Source organism: Phyllostomus discolor, chromosome 5, assembly GCF_004126475.2.
Source record: "Phyllostomus discolor isolate MPI-MPIP mPhyDis1 chromosome 5, mPhyDis1.pri.v3, whole genome shotgun sequence".
NCBI lineage: Eukaryota > Metazoa > Chordata > Mammalia > Chiroptera > Phyllostomidae > Phyllostomus > Phyllostomus discolor.
This window is the reverse complement of record NC_040907.2, coordinates 49,324,834-49,349,252: the sequence shown is the minus strand read 5'-3', so window position 1 is coordinate 49,349,252 and position 24,419 is coordinate 49,324,834. Positions and strand designations below refer to the sequence as shown.

At 35.8% G+C, this 24,419-nt stretch overlaps 1 protein-coding gene across 1 annotated transcript in view; it reads left to right on the top strand.

Moving 5' to 3' along the window:
* The first annotated feature begins 5,014 nt into the window (after positions 1 to 5,014).
* The window catches only part of C5H1orf141 (chromosome 5 C1orf141 homolog), a 29,326-nt gene continuing 9,921 nt past the window's right edge, over positions 5,015 to 24,419 (top strand). Inside the window, 3 exon segments of the mRNA XM_028512649.2 lie at positions 5,015 to 5,104; positions 7,053 to 7,213; positions 14,197 to 14,309. Coding sequence (XP_028368450.1) covers positions 5,030 to 5,104; positions 7,053 to 7,213; positions 14,197 to 14,309 — 349 coding nt within the window. The 5' untranslated portion in view covers positions 5,015 to 5,029.

Genomic DNA, 24,419 nt, shown 5'->3' with positions numbered 1-24,419 from the left:
GAGGCAACAGAGAGGTTAAGCAATTAGCCCACAGTTACACAGCTGGTAAGTAGCAGAGCCAAGGATTCAAAACCAGGTATCCTGACTTCAAACTTTATGTTCCTATCCAGTACACTATGCTGCTTGATGATGGGAGAGAAAGTAATGTTTTTTAATACTATGGTATGATCTAGAAGGACCTCAACAGGACTCTGTCAAAGATTTGTTTATTCTCATAAATATAAATGCAAGCTAAAAGCAATCATAACATTTACAAGGGTCCATTTCCTTTATTGCTGATAATTAATTCATTCAGGTTGTTAGGTATTAAGGATGCAAAGATGAATTAGATGTGGTTTCTACCTTCAAAAAAACATGTAGTATAGAGGGGGAATAAAACAAGTATATGAAATGCTTCAAAAGAGTGAGATAAATTGCAGAATAGCAGTATATATAGCCTGTTATGTAAGCACAGACACTGGACATTTAAATCATAGTGTATGAGGGAAAATTTCCCAACAAAAGTGTTATATTTATGTTAGGTCTTGAAGGATAAATAGGACTTACAGAACTGTAGGCAGAGGAAACAGTCAAGACAAAAACAACAGTGAAGGAAGATGTAACACATTTGAGGAACTGCAGTTTGTTCATTAAGATCAGAACATCTGGTATACATGAGGAAGAGGCAGGTGAGGTTAAAGACTTAGAGGCAAAATCATGAGACTTGAATAATAAATCAAGGAGCTTGGCCTTTGTCCTGAACACTGTAGGCAGGGGTTGAAGCTTCAGTCAGAGAGACATGTGAATTTATTTTTTAAAAGTAATTTGGAAAAACATGAAGTATAGAATGGATCAAATATATAGATATATTTTTAAACTATTGCAATAACCCAGGTAACAAGTTATGGAGTCCTACACTGAGACAATAGAAATGTGAATGGATAAGAGGAGAAAAACTAATATAAGCAGATATGTTAGGTATATCATATACAAGAGAAAGTGATTATGTATATTTAAGAAGGGTAAGAGGGAGTTTTCCAGGAGAGTGTTGGCCAGATCCTAGTTTGGGGAGCAGCTACATTAAAATGACTTTAAAAATATACAGCCCTAGGCTTCACCTCCATAAATCCTGATTTGGGACCTGGGGAGGCACCTAGGAATCTGCATTATTTGAAAGTCTTTGAGTTCATTCTGCAATGTATCTAAAATTGAGAACCATTACAACTTCTAAGTTTATGGGCTAGATGCCTAAGAGATAACTAATTTGATAACAAATGTTGGAAGAGATTTTTGGCTGAGGGAGAGGATAGATGGGTATACTTTTAGACCTACATTTGGGCTAACTGTGGGAAATCTGGATTGAACTAGGTGTATAGGTTAGGAACTCAGATGAGAGATTATGTCTGGAAATAGATGGTGGTAGATGAAGCCACTGGGTTTGGGTGGTCATCCTGGAAGAATATATAGAATGATGAAAGAGATGATTGAGCATTTAGGAACACTAGTATTTAGGAAGTGATCTAAGGAAGAAGAGCAAGTTGAAGACTCTGACAAGGACTCTTCAGAGAAGGTAAGAAAATGTGACTACTGTCATAGAAACCAAAAGAGGGGAGATCCATAGAAAGAAGTTGTCAACATTAGCAAAAGTTGCAAGCATTCAAGTAGGGTAAATGAGTACAGAAAAGTATCTACTAATACATAAAATGGTGACCCCGGTAACCTATGAGAACAGATTTAGTGTACAGTTTAGGAGGAGTGGTGATGGTAAGTTGAAAAGGAGAAGGTGTGTAAAAACTTAGAAAGCCCAAGTGTAAGCTGCTATTAAGAAATTTTGCAATAAAGGGAAGATAAGCAAGAATAATGGCTAGTAGGGTCGGGGAAAGAATTTTTTTATTTTTTTATTCTAAATTTTTATTTTTTAGAGAGAAGGGAAGGACAGGAGAAAGAGGGAGAGAAACATCAATCAGTTGTGTCTCACATGCCCCCAACCAGGAAGCTGACCCACAACCAGGCATGTGCCCTGACTGGGAATCTAACCAATGATGCTTCAGTTCACAGGCTGATGCTCACCCCACTGAGCCACACCAGCCAAGGCAAGTTTTTTTTTGTTTTGTTTTGTTTTGTTTTGTTTTTTAATGAAAGAGACTTGAGCATGCTAAGGAGAAGAAATCGGTGATGAAAAGAGATGAACCTTATAAAAGAGAGGATAACCAATGAAAGTAACTCTTTAAGGAGGCCAGAGTGAGGAGAATCTAAAGTATATTGGGAGGGATTAGCTTTGGTTGAGAAAGACAATACTTCCATTATAATTAAATTATAGGTAAGATGGGAATGGACACAAATGAGACACTGGTATTAGAGGTAGAAGCAAAAGAAGTTTTTCCCTGATAGTTTCTATTTTCTTAGTGAAATGGAAGAGACCATCTGCCTTGCCTAGGAAGATGGGGGTCACAAAGGAAATTGTCTGCCAGGTAACAACTTCCTCAGTAAATTTGATAAAATACCTAGCACAATGTCTTCCATGTAATATTCAATACATTTAGGTAGCCAGTAGCCAAGCAAACAAATAAATGTTCACCTTTAAGTGATAATATATGCTCACAAGAATAGAATAAAGTAAAATATACACCCATAGAAATAGAAAGTGAAATCAAAGTATGAAATATGCTGGTTTACAGTAGATATTAAAATTAAAGATCTCATCAAGAGAAGACTGAAATACATAAGGCCTTATTGAGGAACATTTAACATAATCTTGATACATTTTTCATTAAAAGATTAGTTTTTAGTTCATGCAAAACAGTTTGGATATGCCACCATGTTGGACCTGACTTTCCTTTGCTCTCAGCATTTATTTGAAGTAACACAAGCTAGGCCCTTGGTACCCTTGGTATAATGATAAAAGCAAGCAAGATAGGCTGTGGAGTTTCCTCATCTCCACTTTCTTCCAGGGCCACTCATCCACTAGGAAGCACGGACACATTGTCAAAAACCTATGAAAACATTCAAAAAACTAAAAAAAAAGTGTAGCAGTTCCAGAATATGAAAATAAAACTGTAAAATTAAAACTAATAACAACCTGTCAATTTCATAAACTGTCAAATTTGGTATTCATAAAGTTGTCATTGACCCTTAAAAATAATTGGTTAGTTTTTCTCACTTCAAAAGAAATTCATGATATGTGCAGTGATTTTTCAGAAATCTTATGATAGCTGAATAATTTACTCATAGCAAAATAAGTTTAAATCAAGAACATAAAATCATAACTCGTGTGTGTGTGAAATGGGGTGATGTGTCACATATTAAAATGTCTGATTTATTGAAATAAGAGGTTTAGGACCTTATATTCTTTAAAAAGACCTGCCTTCTATTCTCCCCAACAAGTAAACAGTGTGTCCCAGGTGTTTCTAATATAACTTATACCTTCCCAAAGTTGGGGAATTCATTCACTTTCATATGCTTGTTCTTCCAGTTATTTAGCATTCTATCTCTCACTGAAAAATAGAAATTTTTGCCCCTAATAAAAAAAATAGTGAAAAAATTTAGGATCCTTGTCAACATCTCTAAACTCATGTATGTTTAAGGGAAACACCGAAAGTAAAATTCCTTCAGTTGTTTTTAGAATATATGAGAGGGCTGGTTCCCGGGTCTGAAAAGACAATTACATACAATGTTCAGATAATCTACATTCTTCCAAAACCTGTCCCCTACTCTCCTGTAAGAGACCCAGAGAGTCTGAGGCATTCACACTGTGCTAACTCTTCCTGCATCTCTCCTTCCAACCTGCAACCTAAGGTTATGTGGTTTATAATAGGATATGCTATCCTGCTACAGCCTCATGGCCCAGAAAAGTTCTTTGTCACATAGAATTACATCATGGGTTGGAAGTGGAGTATCTGGATATAGCAGAATGGCAGAGAGCTTGCTGGAATGGGAAGGCACTATCAGAGCACCAGGAATTTACCACCAGGGCAACATATCATGAAGGAAAGAGAATAGAAAAGAGAGCTAAAAGAAACCAAGTTAAAAAAAAATAATGTGAGCTTTTGATATGGGATCCTAAATCCTTGTCTTTTCATGTATCATCATCTTTGTGTGATATTGATTGAATAACATATGAGAGAAATAGAGAAATTTTTTGAGCTAGAAAAAACAGTGTGGACATTGATGGTCTTTAGAAACTGATGAATTTAATACTTTCTATGAACCATATGATTTTTACACTTAAATGCCAGTGGAAGCCATTCAATTGACTGAGAAAACATACATGTAATGAATAATTATGTCCTTAATTGTAAAAATAAATTGACTAGAAGAAGCTTTAGGTTCATATTTTGATCCTTCTACTCTGCCCCAGCAGTCTACATTACATTAAAAAGGTACTTGGTGGCTTTTAATCTTTTCGGTATGAAAATGGAAATAAATTAGACTAGGTCCTGATGTCTAACATTCAGTTCCCCAAGCCTAATATGGATCATCTGATCCCAGATGAAATTTTCAGCAATATTAATTAACTAGAAAGTATGAACTATTACTATGGCAATAGGACCTAACCAGTTTGGCTGCCGCTCCTTCGATGTGACTGATTGCCTTCTAAGTGCCATATTAACAGTCTTGGATCATTGCTCAATATACTTTTAATGCAGTTGATTATATAAATGTGAGCTTTCCACACTTTTATTAAAATCATATCATAATAAAATAATATAGATATAAATCAAATTGCATATTTTTCAAGTATGCTTCAAATATGAGTCACGTCTGGTTCTCATATGGTAATCTTGAACTTTCTTCAATTCATCTTTATCATACATTTAAAAATGCCTGGGGCCTTCACGCAGCTGGGAGTTCTGATCATGAGACTTTCTGTCTAAAAAACTTGGACCTCTATAATTCTATGATATATTCAATGATCTTTATAGTTTGATTTTTTACCTAAAACAGTAATATAAAGATGTCTTTTAACTTATGCCTAAATAACCAATTATATGTTTAAATTGTTTTAAATATTTATTTTTCTCCTTTATAAATAGGAATTTACTGATTGACAATGGCAGAAAAAATTATAGAGAAGTTAGATGATCTAAATGAGTATGCAAAGATACTCTTGGCCAGAAGAATAAAGGTTTGTGAAATAAAAGCTAAAATTTAATTTAATTATTAAAAATTGTCATTTCAAATGTGAATGATTATTTTATTTTTTACTTATTGTGAAGATATAAATTAATTTTTTAATAAATACATTAGTTGAAAAAATCATCTATGTAAGTGGGTACTATAAAGAATTAATTAGATATAAGGTAACTTATGATGTATTTAAACTGCTTACAATTTTTAAAAATTTTAGGTAGGAGCCCTGGCTGGTATAGCTCAGTGGATTGAGCATGGGCTATGAACCAAAGCATCGCAGGTTCGATTCCCAGTCAGGGCACATGCCTGGGTTGCAGGCCATGGCCCCCAGCAACCTCACATTGATGTTTCTCTCTCTCTCTCTCTCTCTCTCTCTCCCTCCCTTCCCTCTCTAAAAATAAATAAATAAAATCTTAAAAAATATCCTAGGTAGTCAAATAGTAACTGTGACTACAACTATTGTTCTTACTGACATGTTAAACATATTAAAATGTATTTACTTGGTTTATTAAAAGGAAGAAAATATTTGGCATACTTACCAAACTAGAAATAACTAAAGTTCATAGAAATTAATTAAAGTAAAAAGGTAAGACTCCTATAAAGTTCAGTAAATGAAGAATAATGAACAATAAATAATTGTTCACTGAGAAATACAGTCCTCAGAAACCAGGTTTTTAACACATATGAGCACAAATTTAATTTGGTTACACAAAGACTTATGAAATGTATTACAGTGTGAATGAATAAGGCGTAGATAAGAGCACACAGTCTGAGAAATCAAGGAAGACACCACAGAAAGGAACTCACGTGAATGAACATATATTTATGAAGGTAGAATGCCTCTATTTGCTTTTTTAATGACCAAAAAAGGAGCTAACAATATGTAAACCAGTTCGGAAATTGATTTTTAAATTTTTAAATACTTTTTAAATTTTGAATTAATGATAGATTTATAGGAAGTTACAGAAACAGCATAAAAAGCCCCACATGCCTTTCCCCCAGTTGCTCCCACTGCGGACACCTTATACAGGGCTGTAGCTCGACTGTGATGCTGGTTACACACATCGGTAATGGGGTAAAACTGTGTAATATCAAAACCAGTATGAGCCATAACTGATATCCACAACATTGGCATATGACTGTTAATCAGAGTACAGACTTGATTCAGTTTTTACCATTTTTAACCTGCATTCATTTGGTCATTTGTATATTGAGTTTCATGCAATTTTATCAAGACACAGCACATTTCCATCACCATAAAAGAACTCCTTTATGTTATTTCCTTGTATTGGTATCCATGTCTCCACCTCATCCCTCATTTCTGTCCCTGACAATGGCTAATCTGATCTCCATCTCTATAGTAGTTTTATAATTTGGACAATTTTATATAAATGGCATCATTCAGTATGTAATTTTTTGACATTGATTTTTCACTAAGCATAATGCCCTTAAGGTCCATCTAAGATCTTATAGGAATCAATAGAGTTATTATTATAAATAATATATAAATTTTATTGCTGAATAGTATTCCATAATGTGAATATACAGTTTCACTCACTCACCCATTGAAGGACATTTGGTTGTTTGCAGTATCTTGCTTTTAAAAATAAAGCTGCTAAAAAAGTAAGACAAAATAAAGTTGCTATGAATATTTGTGTACAGGTTTTTGAATAAACACTTCTCTGAAGTGAATGCCCAACAGTGTGGTTGCTGGTGCAGTCTCTGTCTCTGAAACTCAGCAAGGCCGAGGCCACGCGGTTTGGTTCGAGTTCCCCCTCATTGTGCCTCAGCCTGGAGACTGGAAGCCCGCTAGAAGCCCCCAGGAAGTACACTGGGCTGCGGTAGGCTTTGCCGCGTTTGTTTCCTTTTTTTCAGGGATTGTGGTCCTGCTCTGCTGGTTTTCTCATGCCTGCTTACAGTTGTTTTTATATGTTTTGTTGCAGAAAAACAGTCTTCAGGGTTTCATAAAGAAAAAGACTCCTATTGCACCCCTAACATTTGATTTTCATTTGGAATCTGAAGAGGCTATTATTGCCAAATCCACGTCCATGACAGTATCAAAGAGCACAGAAAACAAGTCACATGATATTAAAAAACCAAAAAGGTAACCATCATAACTACTTCAAACTTTCAATTTGGAGTTTTAAGGCATTACTTCAGATTTGTCTTAGGTCATTCAGTCTATATTAAAAGTCAGCTTTGTCAAAAAAAAAAAGGTATATTTCATAGTGGTTATAAGTTATAATATACTAGATAAGCATCCAGAATATTCTTGTATATAGACCATTTATTGTAATACTGCACATGTTGATTACAGATAGTAATTATAATTCTGAACTTTTAAAGAAAGACTTTTCTTGAGCTGTATTTTATTGCTGCAAATTAATGTCAGGATTTATTTCAAACTTTAACCAATGTACTGCTGTCAATTGATGGTTGTTGGCACTGATTCAATGCCAACGGGAACCCCCATATGGGGTACAGTGAAGAAGGAAACTTTATTCATTGCAAATAACTCAATTGTGATAGCAATTGACAGCACAGCTGTGAGAACAGCAAGACTGTAGACCAGCTCAACAGTGTTGCCGCTCAATTATGAAGCAGCACAGCTGTGGAACAGTGAGGTGGCCCTGGGGCAAGGTGGTCCTGGGGTGAGGCCCCTTTCTGATTAGACAGTTCTGCTCTGTTCTGCCCTGCTCCACGTTCTCTTCTCCACTCTGTTTCTGCAAGACATCTTCATTGTTTCAGCTTCAGCTGGGGAAATGGTCTTCAGGCTCTGGTAGAAAGGGAAAGTGCACTCTCAGAACCAGAGGGGAGCTGACTTACACAGAGAGAAGTCACTACTCCTGGTCCCTGATTGGTCTGTCCTCATGCAAATGAAGGTGCCAAATCCTAAACTTTTTTTTTGGTCTAAAAGGTACTGTCTTCATTGGTCAGAATGGAGCTGCTCTGACTGGTCAGTGAGAGTGCTGATGGGGATATAACTGCAGCTCTGATTGGACAGGGAAATTCCAGTCCAATTGGTTGAAATACAATTTCAGGAACTCCTTTGTAAGGGCCGCTCAGATGGCAGGAACACAGTGTGGCCAGGCAGTTCAGTGCAGACTTCTTACTGTATGTGCAATTTGTGTGAAAGGCCCTTGTGTGGAAACAGCTGCTAGGCTCTGTTTGCTAAAATCTGAGCCCAGCTAGCCACCAGGAGACTTTCTTAGTAGGTATCTTCTCTCTCAGGTTCTGCACTGCAAGGAAAAGAAAAAGGTCCACCTAGAAAATTAAGGAAGCTTCTTTGTGTACTTGGAAGGAATAGTCTGAATATGTCATACTTGGCCTTTCACTGGCATTGTGTATGTATGTAATGCTATATAATTTTTCTAGGCATCAGAAATGTAAAGAGACTCCAGACAAAAGAAATACTGAGATGTAGAACCAGGAGAACCTCTTTGAGTGTCTCTTTTGTCCTCACTCTTGGCCTCTTAATTTCTTACTGCTTTTAGGTAGCTCTTAGGTCTCTTTAAACAAATATTTTAACATTTTCCCATATTTTTAGTTGTTCTCAGGAGGATAGCTGATCCAAACTACCTAGTATTCTATTTCCAGAAATGAGACATAAATTGCTGTTTAATATAATACTAGATTTTACTCATACTTGAATAATTCTCATTCTGATACAACTGACTGTGTTTTCTAGGGCTCTAAACCAAGTTCAAATTAAAAAATCCTTGCAGGTAACTTTTGCTTATCTTGGTATAATAGCTTTGCTATCACATACTATTATAATTTTCATGTATTGATTTTCTTCTATAAGTATTAAGTGACTGTTGTACTCTGAAGATACAACAGCAACAGGGAAATATATCTGTGTATTAAAATATAGGTGGAGAATTCAGATAAGTGAATAGGCAAACACCAGTTACTACAGAGAGATTCCTAATGTGAGGATCTGCAAAAGTTTTCTGGAGGGAATGGCAGCTCAGGTGAGACCTAGGGAGTTTGTGAAGAGGCAACAGATTTAAAAGAGGAAAATGTGTTCCAGGCCAAGGCAATAAGATGAACAGTGGGCCAGAGATAAGCAAAGGAAAACCTGGTTAATTTGAGGCACCAACAGTAGTTCAGTGCCACTGGACTTGAATGCAATATGGGTTAGAGACTGGAGAGGGGCCAAAAGAAGGGAAGCTAAAGAGGTAAGTAAAGGCCAGATTACCAAAGGCAAGGAAAGAACTTTGGACAATCTCCTACACCAGTATGGAGCTACCGAAGGGTTTAAACAGGGTGATGCATATTTATATTTGAATTTTAGAAATATCATTGGACAGCAAAAGAGGTTGTTAAAAATTATGAGGGCTCCCCAGAAAACCTGAGCTTTTACTAAATTCATGTTATATACAGAAACTGCCTCTTCCGGAAGCAACTCATCTTGCAGTGAGTCCTTTTCTAGTCATAACAGAATGATTGCTTAAATAGCAAAGCATAAGGCAGAAAGTTTCTATCTTCCTATCACCAATAATATGCTGGTTATGGTTACATCAGTTTAATTGTATAGATTCAGTTCCTCCAAATCTTGAGATGGAGCTCCTGGACTTACAGACCATTTTAATTATAACTAAGATACAAGTCTCCATCAGTGCTCACAAAACCTCACTGAAACACTGAACAAAGATGTCAATCTAATTCACACCACTTTCTGAGTTTTTGATTCAGTAGGTCTTGGCAGGGGCCTGATAATTTGCATGTTTAGTAAGTTTCCAGGTAATGCTGATGCTGCTGCTCCTGGTGCCCCCCTGTGAGGCACTGCTGTACCTTATGTCCCACTGTCATCATGCTGCCTAATACCAACATCTGTTCCATTCCTTTCCTTAGCTTGCTGAACATCATAGCAACACTCAACCTGGAGCTGATGGATGAAACCTGCCCAACTTTATTTGTAGCTGAGCTTTGCTTTCAGAGTAGTAATTTCTACCTCAGCTTCACATTACTATTACCCAGGGACCTTTAAAATAATTGGATTCTACTTTAATTGGTTTGGAGTGCAGCCCAGGCATTACTATTTTTAAGGTCTCCCAGATGATTCTTATATAAAGATAGGATTGAAAACCATTAAAATTCCTGGTCAGTAACTCCCAGAGACATCTTTTCTGTGTCATTATTAGCTCTGAATGTCTGCACTTTTCTTGGATAAATGATAACTGATAAAGGTGATAGCCTCTATTACCTAGAAATAGCCTCCTAGGATTACTTTTCTGATAAGCAGAGAGTTTTATAATCATTCAAAAATCTCTCTCAGTCCTTTGCTTTTAATTTGCACATAGTTTTAATATTTCTCAAAAAACACCAAACCTACTCTTCTCTGCAACTTCTTATAATTGGATCTTTTACAAAAGGGGCATACTCTTTAATAAAAGTTCTTTAAAAAATTACCTGTAATAAAAAAATTTTAGGCTTCTGGTCAAGATAGAGGCATGGGTAAACATGGCTCACTTCTTTGCACAACCACAGCAAAAATTACAACTAAGCTACAAAATAGCAATCACCCTGAATCGTCAAAAATCAAGCTGTATTTAAGTCAGACAATCAAGGAATTAAAGAAGTCACATTAATCTAAACTGGTTGGCTGGGAGGTAGGGGGAGGGATGCAGGGATGTGGAGATGTGGAATGGGCAGGTCCCACATCCACATGTGGTGGATAAAAATCAGGAGGTACACCTCTGGAAGAAGGGATCCCAGCCCCACACAAGACCACTCAGCCCAGGGTTCCATTGCCAGGAAGAAAAGTCCCCACAACTGGTTTTCTGGCTGTAAAAACCAGTGGGGTAGGGGGTGGCAGAAGAAACTGCAGTATTCTCAGGTGTCTCCTCTTAAAGGGCCCACAGTGGACTTAGGACATATGCAGACTTACTCCTTCTGGGCCCCAGCACCAGGGCAGGAGTTGGAAGGGCACCAGTGGCGTACAGAGAAAAACTGAGTGTCTGGCATCAGGGTGAGTGCCAGGGGACAGCTCCTCCTAGACAAAACTCCGGAGGCCAGGCAGTGGCTATTATCCCTTTTCTGAGCCCTCTCCCACACAGTGACACAAAGCAGTGACCCCATATTAGAGACTCCATCAACCTGGTTCACATGGCTTGCCCTGCCCTAGTGATTACCTAAGGCTCCAACTTACTGGTGTGCTTTTCTATAATAGGCCATGCTACTAAGATAGAAAGTCAAAGCAGCTCTACCTAATACATAGAAACAAACACAGGGAGGCTGCAAAGTGAGGAGACAAAGAAATATGCCCCAAATGAAAGAACAGAACAAAACTCCAGAAAAAGAACTAAACAAAATGGAGATAAACAATCTATCAGTTGCAGAGTTCAAAACACTGGTTATTAGAATGCTTAAGAAACTCATTGAGTACTTCAACAGCATTTTAAAAACCCAGAATAATATAGGAAATGGTATAGCCAAAGAACTTATATGCATGAGCCATGAACATGAACTAAGGAGGGGAGATTGCTGGAGGGAATAGGGGTGTACTGGGTGAAGGAGGGCAAAGGGGGAAAAATTAGGACAACTGCAATAGCATAATCGATTATATATATATGTTTTTTGTGGATAGGTAGCAGTTTAATAGGCAAGGGAACTTGCATACAGTGCTTGTCTTAGGCATTACAAGATGAATAGATCTCTACATTCATCCAACAGAATCTTAAAAGTTCATATAGAGACCTTAACTGCATTCAGTCCAGACAGCATCAGTGATGCCTTACTTTCTCAAGGCTATGTCCTTGAAACAGTTCCCACTGTGGGAACAGTAGGCAGAGTGTACATTCCAAGGACAGAGGAGGAGGTAAGGAGCCTTCGATTGCCTGGGTCCAACTCAACTGTCAACCAGCAGTCATGTCCTCTTGTTTATTTCCTCCAACAATTTCCCTGGCTGGTGTGGCTCAGTGCATTGAGCGAGGCCTGCAAACCAAACGGTCGTCAGTTCAATGCCCAGTCAGGGCACATGCCTGGGTTGCAGGCCAGGTCCCCAGCAGGGGGTGCATGAGAGCAACCACACATTGATGTTTCTCTCCCTTCTCCTCTCTCTAAAAATAAATAAATAAACTCTTTAAAAATTTCCTTTGATTTAACATATGTTTTTTTAAAAAGAAAGACACAAAATTTTCAAAGAGAGATGAAGTGATTTCTTTATTACTTGAGCATTCAATACTGAGTTGTCATGTGAAACTTGAAAATTTATAATATATAAAGTAGTAAGAAATAGAAAATAAGAGGCAAGAAGATATTTGGACTTAATAGACTCTTCTCATTAGGAGAAATTTTTCCTAAAAAATATATTCACACTGATACCTGTCAAAATATTCCTTTTAGAAACATTTTTATGACAGAAGGATGAACTTACACACAGGAAACATAATTAAATATGGATAGAGAATGCAGTTGCAGCCTACAGTATAATGTAATTGGTTAAATTCCTTCTTCCTTTAGTTCAACACATGTCTTAAACTCTGTGTGACATTAGCCTGGCATAGAGATTAAGAAGATGGCACTTATAGACCAGTTGCAGGTTTATGTCCTAACTTTGCTTCCTAGTAGCTGTGACCTTGGACAAGTTATATAACCTCTTTGTGCTTCAGTCTCATCATCTTTTACAGTGGGGATAATAATATGTAACCCATAGAGTTGTGTGAGTTAAATGGATTAATATATGTGAAGAGTTTAAAACTGCCCATACAGCAGGCACTCAGAACAACAACAGAGATTGATTTCTTTATGACTGAAGGGAGTTAGACTTGTAAATACCTGGGGGAAGAATATTACGGGCAGAGGGAAGAGCAAAGACAAAGGTCCGTAAGTTGGAGCTTAAGTTCCTTTTCTTCAACCAAACAGCTGGAAAATTCACTGTGCCTCCACGTGGAGGTGAGGGGTGAATGGGAGTGCACAGAGAGAGGCCTGGAGGGACATTCAATGGAAATTTCTTTACTTATAAATATGAGATTTGGGGGAAATTTTTCTGTCTTCCAGTGAGAATTTTAAATTTTATTTCAGTTTGACAGGAAACAATGGAAAGGAAATGGCAATCCCAATTATATTTTACAGGTGTCTCCATGATTGCTGGAGACAAGAGTGATAACTCAAAGAGCAGACAGAAAGTTAGAGGCATATACTAGTTCAGATAAGAGATGAAGGATCTTCAACTAGAGTGGAAGTAATAAGGAAAGAAGTGGTTGGATTTGGAATGTATTTCAAAGAAAGATCTAGTGAGATTTGCTAACAGATTGGGAATGGAGACTGAGAGAAAGAAATCAAAGATGACTGCAGAGTTTTGGGCCCAAGTCACTGGTTGAATGGAAATGGGGAAGCCTGTAAGGAACAGATTGGGAAGGAGGTGAAAGCAAGAATTTGGTTTTGAATATGTTAAGTTTTAGGTGGCTATTAACATATCTAAATGCAGAAGTCATGCAGCAGTTGGAAATATAAATTTGGAGCTCAGGGAAGAGTTTGGGGTCTAGACTATGCCTCTGGGGACATCAGCCTATAGGTAATATTTAAAGGTGTGGGACTGGGTGATATCAACTACAGATGAGTGTCTGAGGTCTGAGGACAAAATCATAAGCATTTAGAGATCAGAAATAGCACAAATTATATACCATTAACTTTCTTACATACCATCAATAGTCAGTTAAAAAATTCTATGAAAAAAAATTCCTGTTTACACTAAATAAACGCTGTGATCTGGTTTCTGGGCTGATCCTAACTCCATGTCCCACCACTTTGACTCAAGTCTGGCAATGTCCCCAGTATCTCATTTAACAATTTTCCAGCACATTTTTCTAAAAGGGTTAATTAGCTCCTGAACAATAGTTTCTTGAGGCACCTTCAATTTTATGATAACAGCAGTTTCCTGTCTCTCTACTTCAAATAAATATCACTAATATTTTCAGCTCCTGCTTAATTGGTCCCAATCTTTCACATTTTGTACTATATCAATAAAACAACATCCAAATTTTTATAAATGGGACTTGAACACATTTTTCCAAATTTATTCTTTAGATTGCTTTATAAATTATCTGATTATTTTAATTGCATTAATTTTATTTTTTCCAGGTATGTCTCCTGTGAAAATAAGCCTCAACCTACTAACAGTAATTTTACAAAATTAAATTTAAGATCACACTTTGTGTCAACAAATATAAAAAATCAAGAGGGCAAAGCAAGAGGTAATGCTTTGTGTAATGTATTTATTTCTCCTTTGATTTATTAATGAGTGTTTTTATTATATACTTTAGTATTTATTAATTCGTATTTTAAAGTTTCTTGATAAATTGATGTCTCTGTTGAAAGCATTTGCTTGAGAGTATATGGGTCATAACTGCACTGTGAAAGGTTTTAGTGAGCTGTAAAAAAGAATTTCTTAAGAGGAAGAGATGTTAAATATCAGAATAGATAATTTATATAATTCAAAAACTGGGAATATATTTGTATATTTATTTTTCTAGAAAGAAAATCTCTGAGTTTCCTTTCAGTTTAACCTTGAGTTCCCTTGTTATTGTTTTTTTTTTAATCAATCAAGTATAGACATCTTGCTCAAGAATCTTAACTTTTGAGTCATGTAATTAACACTTGCACTATTACCCATTACATGGTCAATCATTATAAATATTCCATGTGTACTTCAAAATAATGTAAATTCTGCAGTTGTTCAGTGTAGTGTTTTATATCTATATCTATATAGATAGACAGACAGATAGATAGATAGATAGATAGATAGACAGACAGACCGACAGACATGTATCTTTCAGGACAAATTTGTACATTGCGTTTTTTAACTCTTCTATATCCTTACTCATTTTTCTGCTTGCTTGTTCTGTCAATTACTGAGAAATTTTAAACTTACTATCTTACTTGTAGAATTGTCCATTTTTGCTTTACATATTTTTAATATAGTTTAGGTCACATTGCTAATTGCATAACATTTTACAATTATTATATATCTAGTGAATCGAACCCTTTTCATTTTAAAATGATTTTCATCTTATCCAATATTACAGTAGTTACACGGCTTTCTTTTGGCTAACATTTGTATGGTATATCTTTCTCCATTATTTTATTACCACCTTTCTATGACAGTATGATCTAGATTTATCTCTTATAAACATCAAGTTGCTAGATTTTAAAATCTATTCTGGTAATCTTTGTCTTTGAATGGAGCATTTAGTCCATTTATACTTAATATAATTAGCAAAATCTTTGGATTTGAATTTGCCATCTCATTTTGTACTTCTTATCTTTCCTATTGACTGTATGCTTCTTTTTCTGCTGTCTCATGTCTTCTTTAAGATTTAATTTAAAAAATTTTAAACTTTTCTCCTTTAGTAATTTGGAAATGACATAATCTTTTTCTTTATTACAATAGGAATTACAATATGCATCCCTTCAAAATCTAATGTTAACCTCCTTCTAGATGATAAAAGCATCTTAGAACACTGTAATTATTTTACTCCCATATTGAGTTTTATATTATCACTAAACTCCAAAGTCTCATCTAGATATCATCTAAATCAAATATAGGTGAGACTCAGGGTGAGTCTCCATCCTGAAGCAAAATTTGTCTACAGCTGTAAACCTGTAAAACCAAGCAAATGATATGCTTCCAAAATACAAAGATGGGTCAGATATAGGGTAGGTGTTCCCATTTTAAAATAGAGAAATAGAAACAAAGTAAGGGGTGATGGGTCTCAGCGAAGCCTAAAACCTAGTAAGGCAAACTTCATGGGATTTTAAGGCTCAAGGCTAATTCTCTTTGGCTTGATGCTCTCTTCAGGACCCACTGGGGCTGTGGTCCTGCCACCACAGCTCTGCAGGGTAGAGCCACAACCCCCCCCCCCCCCCCCCCCCCGCCATCCCAGAACTCTGTTAGGCAGGGATCCCATTTCTACAACTTTGCCCAGCAAGAGTCATATCCCAGGGCTTCAGGCTGCCCACCCTAAGGCTTTGGGTGGAAGCTATCAGGCCTGTAGCAACTGAGAAAATGGCCTCCACTTTTGAAACTGAAGAGGTGGCCCTGATTGTCTGGAAATTGCCTTCACAGACATTCTTCCCTTGTCTTGAAGAACAGCACGTGTTTGCAACAAATAGGTCAATGGTCCCATCCTGTGAAACCTAAGAAGTCCAGTAGTCCTTCATTTTGTCCCATTTCCATCCACTTCAATTCAAACTGGCAGTGTCTCTGCTGGGTGGCTGACTAGGTCTGTGGTTCACACCAAAACCAATCCCCTTTCCAACGGCCAGTCTCTACTACCCTCAGTGTTTTCTTTTGAACATACTTTCTCATTTTTTGTAATATGGACAAACTGAGAATTTTCCAAATTTTTGAGTTCTGGTTCTTTTTTGCTTAGCAATTTGTCTTCAATCCATTTCACTCTTCTCACATTTTACTACAATCAGTAAGGAGAGACCAAGTTGCTCTTTCAATACTTTGCTTAGAAATCTTAGTTAACTGTTCAATTTCATTGCTCACAAGTTCTACCTTCCACAAAATGCTAGAACACAAACACAATTCAGCCAAGTTCTTTGTTACTTTATAACAAAGATAGCCTTTTCTCCATTGTCTGATAGCATGTTCCTCATTTCTGTCCCAGACCTCATCAGAATGGCCTTGCCCATCCACATTTCTACCAACATTTCTGCACATGATTATTTATGTATTCTCTAAGAAGATGGACGTTTTCTCTACAGCTCCCCTCTTTCTTTCTTAGTTCTCACCAGAATTGCCTTTAAAATCCCTTCATGGCCATACTGGCTTTTTCTAGCATGCAAAACTCTAGCACTTCAAAACTCTTTTTGCCTGTATCCATTACCCAGTTCCAAAGCCACTTCCACATTTTTAGGTATTAGTTTCAGCAGTATCCCACTTCTTGGTACCAATTTTTCTCTTAACTCAGGCTACTATAACAATCTGCAATAGCCTGGATGGCTAAACAACAAATACTTATTTCTTACAGTTGTGGAGGTTGGAAGTCTGTTTGAGGTGCCAGTCTGGTCAGGTTCTGATGAAGGCCTTCTTCCAGCTCTCTCCTATCTCTTCTTATAAGGGCATTAATCCCATCATAGGGGCTCCACCCTCATTACCTCATCTAAACCTAATTACTTCCCAAAGGCCCACTTCCAAATACCATCACATTGAGAATAGGAGCTTCAGTGTATACATTTTTGGAGGGATACAAACATTCAGTACATAGAAACTACCCTATCTAAATTATACCTCCCTGTATTGTTCTCACTCACCAACATCTGTTTATTTCTGTCATAGCATGTATCTCAATTTATAATTATTTACTCCTTTGTTTCTTCACTTGTTTATTTTCTGTATTACCCACTAAAATGTATGCATCATTGGGCAGGAATCACAATTCTAGAATCTAACACCAGTGCCTGGCAAATTATTGTAGGTGAGGTTAACAAATAACTGTTCATTGAATGAATACTATACAGTCTATTCAGTTTGTTACATCTTTTTAAAAAATCTTATTTATCCTCACAGCATCCATATTAAGATTATGTACTATCATTTCCACGTAATAGATGAGACAACTAAGGCTCAGCTGGGTTAAATGACTTTCCTAAGCCTATATAACTCACACACGAAAAGTAGGTTGTGATCCCAGACCCAGACTTTCTAAATCCAAAGTCTGTGTGCTTGACCCAACATTATGCCAACTTTAAGACAACCCATTAAATGATAATCCAGATTGATAAAACTCATAATTACAGATGGAGGGGGTTCAGGGTGAAGTAAATACAAGGTCTGACACAAATATTGCCCCTTTTTATTACAAAATCTTTTATAACAAAATCATAAGCATGTAATTCTGTAACATAACAATATCACACTCAAGCACACCATATGATGTGTTAGGTGAAATGTTCAAATTAAAACTATAAATTATTACACCCATATGATTATTCTACCAACCACACTCAAGCAGGAGTTACTTCTTCCAGACCCTATGTATCTCTTTTCAAGGGAATTCATGAAAAGATTTCTTTGACTATCAAGTATGATTCTATTTTATTTAGAATATCATTTTCCCAAGATACAGTTTTATCATATTATAGTAATTGAAAGTTATATTTTGTTAGTAGAAATTTACTTTTAAAACAAATTATTCTAGAATATATTTAGCTCTAAAAATGTAAAAGCAATTTTATGTAAGCAAATAAGATGAAAAACTACATTTCTAAAAAGTTTACTACATGTAAAGAAAATAATTCATTGAAATTAAATTAAAAGTGGTCTAATAGTATAGAAATATCATTTGTATTTGGTTTGTTTCTTCAGAACCAGTAGAAGAATATCTAAAATCAAGATCTCATAGACCTTTGCTCTTTCTTAAGGATATAGATGAGGTAGGTTTAATTTGTATATTTATAATTACTTAATAGCAATTCAGACTAACCCAAATGATTTTATATATGCTTCTACCAATGCCAAAATCAAATGGATGTTAGGATTCAAGAGCATAAGATTTTAAAGTGATTTTATCTTTGATAAAAATGTTATGGAAAACTTTACATATGGGAATAATAGAAAAATAATATATTATTTGTTACACAGTCAGTACAATAATTTATTGAATATGATGAGGTCCAGCAGTTATAAAGTTGATTAAGATAGAGCATCATAAACTATACATGCATAAGTTAAATATTTTTTAAATTTAAAATATGAAAATATACGTCTATTTGTTAATCTTTTGATGTTTTGCCAAGACCATTTTTGAGAATGCTATAGTTATTTAAACTATATAATTACAATAACAACACTACTGAGTCTTGACAATCGATTGAGCAGAGGCTCATGGACATACTGAAAGTAGCTGACTAGCCTTGAGCATTCAGCATGGCTTGGATATCATTCAGCAGGTTTTATCTAGGGGACTAGAGAAAGAAATAAGTTCAGAGAATCAGCAAAAAAACATCATTTAAGAGAGTCTCTTAGATATCAATATGTTTATTATTAACCTTGCCAGTATGGATAATGAAACATAAATACATACTTTGGACCATAATTAATAACATCCTATAATTTTCTTGCATATTTCTGCTTTTTATAATTTTAAAAAATATTGACAGGATCCACTGTCCAGAATATTAATTTTGTCCTCAACCACATGGTTTATTTGGGTTCATATGTAACAAAAATCTCCCAAGAAATATTATAATATCATATTAAGTTTAATTATCATAATAAATTTACTAGCATCCTATATAAAACATATATTTTAATTAAAAAATACAAATTAAAGTATGCATGTATTAAAAAATAAATAATATAGCAAGACTAAAAAGAACATAAAATCCTTCTTTGCTTTTTGCTCCATTTTTTTTCTGTGCCAACCATGTACAACCTTTTTAGGTTTCAATTCCTCTTATGAATAACTTTATAGTTCTAAAGAATGGGCTTATACTACTGTTTTTTTATTTATCAACTTTAAACGTTAAATACTGAAGAATCACTAAAAGATTTGAATTAGCTTAGTTACACTGCTTAATATCTCACTTCTCTCCTTCTGTACCAGGTAACTACTTTTTTGCTTCTATTGTTAACTTTTGTACCTTAAAATAATATATCTAAAATGTTTTTCTATTAACTTTAATCATTAACTCTTGATTCACCTTTATATAAGATGAATCTTAGCAGTCTTATTTTCTCCATACCTCTTTCCATAGGTCAAACATATCTTTACTTTTACAATTTTGAGGTCAATGATTATATTGACCTTAATCAGTTTGCAACTCTGATTAAGCCCTTATGTTTTGTCTATAAGCTAATTCTAAAATTCAAAAATTCTATTGAGCATCATTTATGTTGTTATGACATTGTAAATAGCCATTCATTATAGAACAAAGTAATGTGTTAAGATTATGTTACATCTCAATGGACACAAGGTAAAACAAAAATAGGCTCTCTTTTCTTATTCTTCATCAGTTACTCAAAAGTAACGCCGTGTATTAGTTAGATCCTCCCATATTTAGATCCTGTGTGTCTTGTGTCATTTTCTGGAGTATTTAATTGCCTTTTTTTGTTATGTAGCCTGATAGTAACAGCAAACACTTATATAGCACTTAGGTTTGCCAAGCACTGTTCAAAGAAATACATACATGTATTGCTATATATGTGTAGCTCAAAGAAATAGTTTTATACATACATACTAAAAATATGTGTTTTATATACATTATATATACATACATGTATAAAATATACACCCTCAATAATCTAGTGAAGTAAGAACTATTATTGTTCCTATTTTATAGATAAGAAAAAAGAGCCATAAAGAAGATAAGCAATTTGACTGAGATCAAATTATAAATGACAAAACCAGGAAGAACCCGGCAGTCTGACTCATGCCTTTTACCTCTAAGATATGCAGCCTCCAAAAAAAGAAGCATGTAGCTTAAGTGGAATCCATCCCAGTCTTCTTATTGAAATTGTTCAGGAAGTCCAGTGACTACTCGTTTTAAATTTGACCCATTAATTTTAAGCCTCTTGGCAATTGTCATGGGGTCATCCACTCCTGGTTTTGTTTCTAGATCCTCATATCCCCTGTCTTATTTCTTCTTGTATTTCATCTTTATTTTCCAGAATACATCTTCAAGAAATGTCGCTAGAAATGGCATATGGATGTCTAGGAGTATATTTATTTCCTACATACTTGACTGATAATTTGGCTGAGGAGAATTATAGGTTCAGAATCATTTTTTTCTCTAAACTCTGAAGACATTGCCTTACTGTTCTATACCATTCAATGTTGCTATTGAAATGTTCTCTGTCTTTTGTAAGTAATCTTATTGTTTTCTTCAGTTTCTTTATCAGTATTGTTTTGAAATGTCTTGAGAATATGACTAAGTGGTAATTTTACTTCAATTTATTTCATTCAGTGCTCATTAGACCCTACCCTAAAGCCAAATATCTTTCTTTGGTTCTAAAACATGTCTTCATAGTATGTTTTCCCATTTTCCCTAATTATTAATGGACTGATTCTCTATATACCTGTCCTCTATTTTTGTCTCTTTAAAATTTTGCCCCTTATTATGAAAAATTTTTTAACTTTTTCTTCTGATCTTTTTGCTGCATTTTTGATCACTAATAATATTTTATTTTTTATTGTTCTTGGTTAGTTTTTTGCTTTCCATAGAATCCTGCTACATTTTTTCACAAAATTTTCTGATATTATAATTTATTTTCTTTTTAAGTATATTTTATTGACTATGTTATTACAGTTGTCCCAATTTTCCCCCCTTGTCCTCCTCTACCCAATACCCCCTTCCCTCCAGCATTCCCCCAGCTTTAGTTCATGTCCATTGGCTGTCCATGAAGTTCTATGGTTTCTCCATTTCCTATACTATTCTTAACATTCCCGTCTGTCTGGTACCAGCCAATTATGCTTTCCAAGCCCTGTACCTTTTCCTCCATTCTCCCCCTTTTCCCTCCCATCTGATAACCCCCCAAATGATCTCTATATCTATGATTCTGCTCCTGTTCTGCTTGTTTGCTTAGTTTGTTGGGGGGTGGGGGTTGTGATGGTTGTGAATTTGTTGCCATTTTAATGTTCATAGTTTTGACTTTCTTTTTCTTAAATAAATCCCTTTAACATTTCATATAATAATGGCTTGTTGATGATGGACTCCTTTAGCTTTACCTTGTCTGGGAAGCACTTTATCTGCCCTTCCATTCTAATTGATAGCTTTGCTAGACAGAGTAATCTAGGTTGTAGGTTCTTGCCTTTCATCACTTTGAATACTTCTTGCCAGTCCCTTCTAACCTTCAAAATTTCTTTTGAGAAATCAGCTGACAGTCTTATGGGAACTCCTTTGTAGGTAACTCTGCTTTTCTCTTGCTGCTTTTAAGATCCTCTCTTTGGCATTTTAATTATGATGTGTCTTGTTGTGTTCCTCTTGGTGTCCATCTTGTTTGGGATTCTCTGTTCTTCCTGGACTGGTATGTCTATTTCCTTCACCAAATTAGGGGAGTTTTGCTTCATTATTTTTTTCAAATAAGTTTTCAACTTCTTGTTCTTCCTCTTCTCCTTCTGGCATCCCTATGATTCAGATGTTGGAAAGTTTGGAGATGTCCATAGGCCTTTTATACTTTTCTCGGTTTTTTGAATTCTTGTTTCTTCTTTCTGTTCTGGTTGAATGTTTATTTTTTCCTTATGTTCCAAATTATTGATTTGAATCCTGGCTTCCTTCCCTTCACTGTTGGTTCCCTGCAGATTTTTCATTATTTCACTTGGTGTAAACTTCACTTCTTCCTTTATGTTGTTACCATATTCAATGAGTTCTTTGAACATCCTGTTCACCAGTGTTTGGATCTCTGCATCTGATAGGTTGGCTATCTCCATTTAGTTTAGTTCTTTTTCTGGAGTTTTGTTCTGTTCTTTCATTTGAGCCATATTTCTTTGTCTGCTCAATTTGGCAGCCTCCTTGTGTTTCTTTCTGTGTTTTAGGTAAAGCTGCTTTGACTCCCTGTAAAAGGCACCTGTAAATTGTGTGTGGCGGAGCCTTTGGTTACTGCCAGGGTAGGGTAACCTGCTTCACTGCTTTCTGACTTTGTGTGGAAGGAAGGCTTGGACAGGGGACTGTGCTGCTACCTGTCTTCTGGAGACTTGCTGAGCACTCTCCCCACTTCCAGTCACTTCACCCACTTCCTATATGTGACTGATGCCCTTCCAGCTGGTGTTGAATCCTGGAGTCAGTGGGTTTGCATACTTTTTCTAACAGTGCATGCCCTTTAGGTAGAGTTTCCTTAGAATCCAGCAGTTTCTTCTGCCTCATCAACCCCTACTGGTTTTTATAGCCAGAAGCTATGGAGATTTATCTTCCCAGTGCTGGATCGCTGGGCTGTGCAGTTGGCATGGCACTGGAATCACTGGTTCACAAGGTATTCCTCCCCATTTTTCTACTGCATGTGAATGTGGGACCACCCATACCCATTCCACCACTGCTGCCACTACTGCCTCTCCACACCACACCATGTCTCCCTGCCTCTTTGCCCCATTTCCATGTCTCTACCCCTCCTCTTCTCCGGATGAATGTGGCTTCTTTGAATCCTTGGTTGTCAGACTTCCATACAGTTCAATTTTCTGATATTTCTGGATGTTATTTCTTTTTAGATTTAGTTGTATTTTCCTTATGTGGTTGCATGAGGAGGTGAAGCATATGCCACCATCTTCACAAGAAGTAGAATTTGTTTTCTTAAGTTAACTTCTGTTTCTTGAATTACCTGTTTCTTCTGGTATCCATGTTCTTTTTGTTTATCATGACGTGTACCTTTGGACTGGCTGATTTTTTATCATATCTAGTAAATCTTCATTTGTTCACATTTAGAATGAAGACATGGATTAATTTTTCTATGAAACCGCCCTTCACTTTACAAATAAGTTTCTCTCCACAATGGGAAACTGCTTTGTGCATATGGCAGAGTTCCCAACCAGGTAGCTTTACTGTAGGGCAAGAAAGCAAAGACAGCTGTTTGCCTGGTAGTCAGCTTTCCAGATGTTAACATAAGAAGAGTTTCACTCTGAGAAGCCAAACCCACACTAGCAGGAATTTTAAGAGAAGGGCACTTACTTTAGCCTGGAATTAATTAAATGCCATTTTCTATAATTCTGTCAGTGGAATAATGTAACTGGGAGATGGAGGAAAGCAGCAATGGTTCAGAAATTCCATAGACAGATTTACAGTTAACCTATCTCTTCCTAATATTTGTTCTCTTTCCCACAGTCAGTATCTGCCAATTCTAAGCTTGGAGTTTCATCAGAAAGTTGGAAAGATATCATGATATATTTTTAGTTGTTCCATTACTGTATTTAAAGGTTCAATTAACTTTCCATCTTTTAGAAATCTGAAATCTCTCATAGACTGATTTCTCTCTCATGTCTCTTCTCTCCCTGTCTCTCTTTCTCTCAACATGTGTATACACCCTCCATGTTCTCTTTTTATTAAAGTCATTTTCTATGTATAAACTCTGTCCAAGTCTCTCTCTTACCTATGAGCGATGAATGTTTAGAGAAAACTATAAGTAGTCCAACTAAGGGTGAAAGAACTGAACTGAAGTTTGAGCTGTCGCTCAACGGACATAGTTTATATTTTGAGTCCAACCAAGTTCATTGGCAAAAAGTAAATAAATTAATTAATTCATAATATTTGTAGGAATATAATAAATTCCAGACTCTCCACATTATAATGGTGATAATGTCCAGGATAAATCCAATTTAATAAAGAACCAAAAAAATTAAGCCTAATCTCAAAAGAGAAGACAATTGAGA